Genomic DNA, 3092 nt, shown 5'->3' on the forward strand with positions numbered 1-3092 from the left:
CCATTGCTAGCATCTTGGACCATCTGTTGTCTTTGTTTTTATGTTTATTGGCAACAAAACCGTTCCCTTGCACTTCACTAGGAAACAATTCTAGACAAATTCATACTTTATACTGTGGACCTTGCTCAAGTTTGTAAGACTCCCCAAATCGTTCTTAAAACTTGAATGCAATTCATGCTGCATGAAGAATCAACATTTCTAGTCTAGGCCTAGTTCTAGATTAAACTTTATGAATAATCAATTTCTTTTTTATAGATTATGCATGTTCCTATTGCTGGACCTTCATTGATGAGAAGGTGATGCACCCCTTTAGTGGTGAAAGTTCTGTGCAGTACCTAAAACAATCCTCAGTTTTTATTTGATGAATCATGTCGCAGTTCTGATTTTGTCTTCCGTTTTAGCCGAGTTGATGAGATTGTTATATAATGAAAATAACTTAATAAGAACTTAACATTTTATCATATATAATGAAAAGAAGTAACAATATATTAATTTTATTACAAAATAAGAAACCTTATAGGCTAACATGAACTTGAAAAGTAAAACGATATCCATCTTACACATGATAAGAACCTAAATAACACACTCTTAGAAGTCTTGGATATTATATTCTTAACAAAATAAAGTGACACACAAGCCAAATTAACTGTATCATGCTCGAGGCTTCATTCGCCCCTCATTGGCCATCCTGAAGAGGTTGGCTTGTGCAGCTGCATCCTTATTTGAGCGAAGAGATGCTACAAAACTGTCTCTGACTTGCTGGGTTGTATAAGGGAACCTATTGTTCACCAAGGAGTTGAGAAAGGAAGCTGTCCCTTCTCTGTAGAGTGCTCCTAGTCCATCAGTTCTAGTGTTGGAAAGTGCTTGTGGCAAGCTGAGACTGGCACCAAAACTTGGCACGTTAGAGACACCAAATACATGGCCTAAGGTTCCCCACCAGCCTAGCAATCCCCAGATGATTCCTGGGTGAGTACTCCAGTAGCTGCAATTTAAAGGACAATCCATTGGTTACTTAACAGTGTCTGTATCTCATATGATAGTTTACAGTGCAGTGTAATGAAGGAAACTTACTTGCATGTACCAGTGAAAGGAGTTGGGGAAGGAAGGTAAGGGGGTGTGGAGGGGATAGTGGGGGTGCCTGGGTCAATTGGGGTTGAAGGTGGGCTCACAGTGATTGGGGGGCTACCACCTCCGTAAGTTGGTGGTGAGTTGTAGTACCCACCATCTCCTGAGGGAGGATTTGATGGTGTTGAAGGGGTTGACGGGGTCGTTGGGATTGAGGGTGTTGGAGTAGAGGGCTCTTGTGGTGGAGTTCCACAATTGCTACCATCAGGTGGCGATGGGGTTGGATTGTAACTTCCACCACCCTCAGGTGGTGATGGAGTTGGATCATAGCTTCCACCACCTGGGGGAGTTGATGGGGTTGGATTGTAACTTCCACCACCCTCAGGTGGTGATGGAGTTGGATCATAGGTAGGTGGTGATGGAGTTGGATCATAGCTTCCACCACCTGGGGGAGTTGATGGGGTTGGGTCATAGCTTCCACCACCAGGGGGAGTTGATGGAGTTGGATTGTAACTTCCACCACTAGGGGGAGTTGATGGGGTTGGATTGTAACTTCCACCACCATCTGAGGGTGGTGATGGAGTGGGGTCATAGCTTCCACCACCACCTGGGGGAGTTGATGGGGTTGGATTGTAACTTCCACCACCACTTGAGGGTGGTGATGGAGTTGGATCATAGCTTCCACCACCTGGGGGAGTGCATGGGGTTGGATTGGAACTTCCTCCACCTCCATGTGACGGGGATCCGTGATGTGATGGGGATCCGTGATGTGATGGGGATCCATGATGTGATGGACTTCCATGATGAGAATGATGTGTGCTTCCTTGACCACTTCCTCCAGAACCATGAGATGGAGAGCAGTATGAACCTTAAGAAGTAAAAGCAACGTATACTATTATATTAGAAAGTTAAATGTCAAATAATGAGCTTTTGATCATTCATACTTCAAATTTGAATGTAAATGGCCTACTGTAGCTATCAAGTTGAAGAGCCCATTAACAATATCTTTATATATTTTACACAAATAATGAAACAAAAAGTATTGTTCGGTTAGAGAATTACACAGAGAATTTGATAAATCTGTGGGAGGACCTCCTGTATGTGGACGTGGAGAGTTGTTGTTCTTCTGGTCCTCAATGGGGGTAGTGGAACACGTCACAGGGATGACAAGGTTCTGGGAAAGCACTCCAACTAGCAATGTGAAGATAGTGATGGAAGCAGGACTGTGTCTTTTCCTCTCCATTATCACTGACTGCTTAGAACACTCTAAGAAAGAAGAGAAGGGAAGGTGTGAGTTTGGAGAGGGGAGTGGAGTGGGAATGATATATAAAATGGTTCACAGAGTGGAGTAAATATTAGCAGGTGGAGGAGTATGAGGGTTAGTTGATGTTTTGCAGGTGCATTTACTCCATATTTACTACTACTTCATGCAATAATGCCTGAATTTTCTAAAATAGCTTTAAACGCTGGACGTGAATTCAGTTCAACACGTACCCGTATGATGTGCCCTATCTCTTAACGACAGCGTTGTTTCTTGTCGATCATGAGCTTGAGCTGGATTCTACTGAGATTACTCATTAGCTTGGTGTGTGTGTGTGTATTTGGCATATAATGGTACAAATTACATCCATGATGTGCTTACTCCAAAGGAGTTTATATTCTGAAAGCTTAGTAAGTGCACATCTTTCTTTATCTTTCAATAAATCAAACTCTTGATAGAGAAATGTACAGCAACCCATGCATTTATTGGGGCCGATGGAGACATGCTCCAGGAATGATTTTTCAATATTATGCTCATGAAAGATTTTAGGTATTTACAAAACCATGCTTGGTGTAACTTACCAATTTCCCTCGCTTTCTTTTCTTCCTTCTTCTTTATGTCTTATTTCTTGGATTTTACCTCTCTAATAGATGTATAAAGTAAGAACACAAAGATACATTTATTGTTGGTTTTTACTAAGTTAATCCAACTCAACGGTGAATATTTGATACATTTTTTCCAAAACTTTTCCTTTGAGGAGTAGTTT

The 3092-nt window shown here is 41.7% G+C and overlaps 1 protein-coding gene across 1 annotated transcript; it reads right to left on the reverse strand.

Moving 5' to 3' along the window:
- Positions 1-436: 436 nt before the first annotated feature.
- LOC137824002 (uncharacterized) lies at positions 437-2782 on the reverse strand. The gene is made up of 3 exons (XM_068629409.2): positions 2128-2782; positions 1072-1933; positions 437-982 (listed from the first exon to the last, which is right to left on the reverse strand). The coding sequence occupies exons 1-3, from the start codon at positions 2306-2308 to the stop codon at positions 652-654; spliced, it is 1374 nt and encodes a 457-aa protein (XP_068485510.2). The 5' UTR covers positions 2309-2782; the 3' UTR covers positions 437-651.
- Positions 2783-3092: the final 310 nt, after the last annotated feature.

The sequence above is a fragment of the Phaseolus vulgaris genome, chromosome 8 (assembly GCF_051622355.1).
Source record: "Phaseolus vulgaris cultivar YP4 chromosome 8, ASM5162235v1, whole genome shotgun sequence".
NCBI lineage: Eukaryota > Viridiplantae > Streptophyta > Magnoliopsida > Fabales > Fabaceae > Phaseolus > Phaseolus vulgaris.

Coding starts and splice junctions, on each gene's coding strand:
- LOC137824002 (XM_068629409.2), bottom strand. CDS start 2,308: ATGGAGAGGAAAAGACACAGTCCTGCTTCCATCACTATCTTCACATTG. Junction 1,934..2,127: donor AGATTTATCAAATTCTCTGT/GTAATTCTCTAA, acceptor TTACTTCTTAAG/GTTCATACTGCTCTCCATCT. Junction 983..1,071: donor CCTTTCACTGGTACATGCAA/GTAAGTTTCCTT, acceptor TTTAAATTGCAG/CTACTGGAGTACTCACCCAG.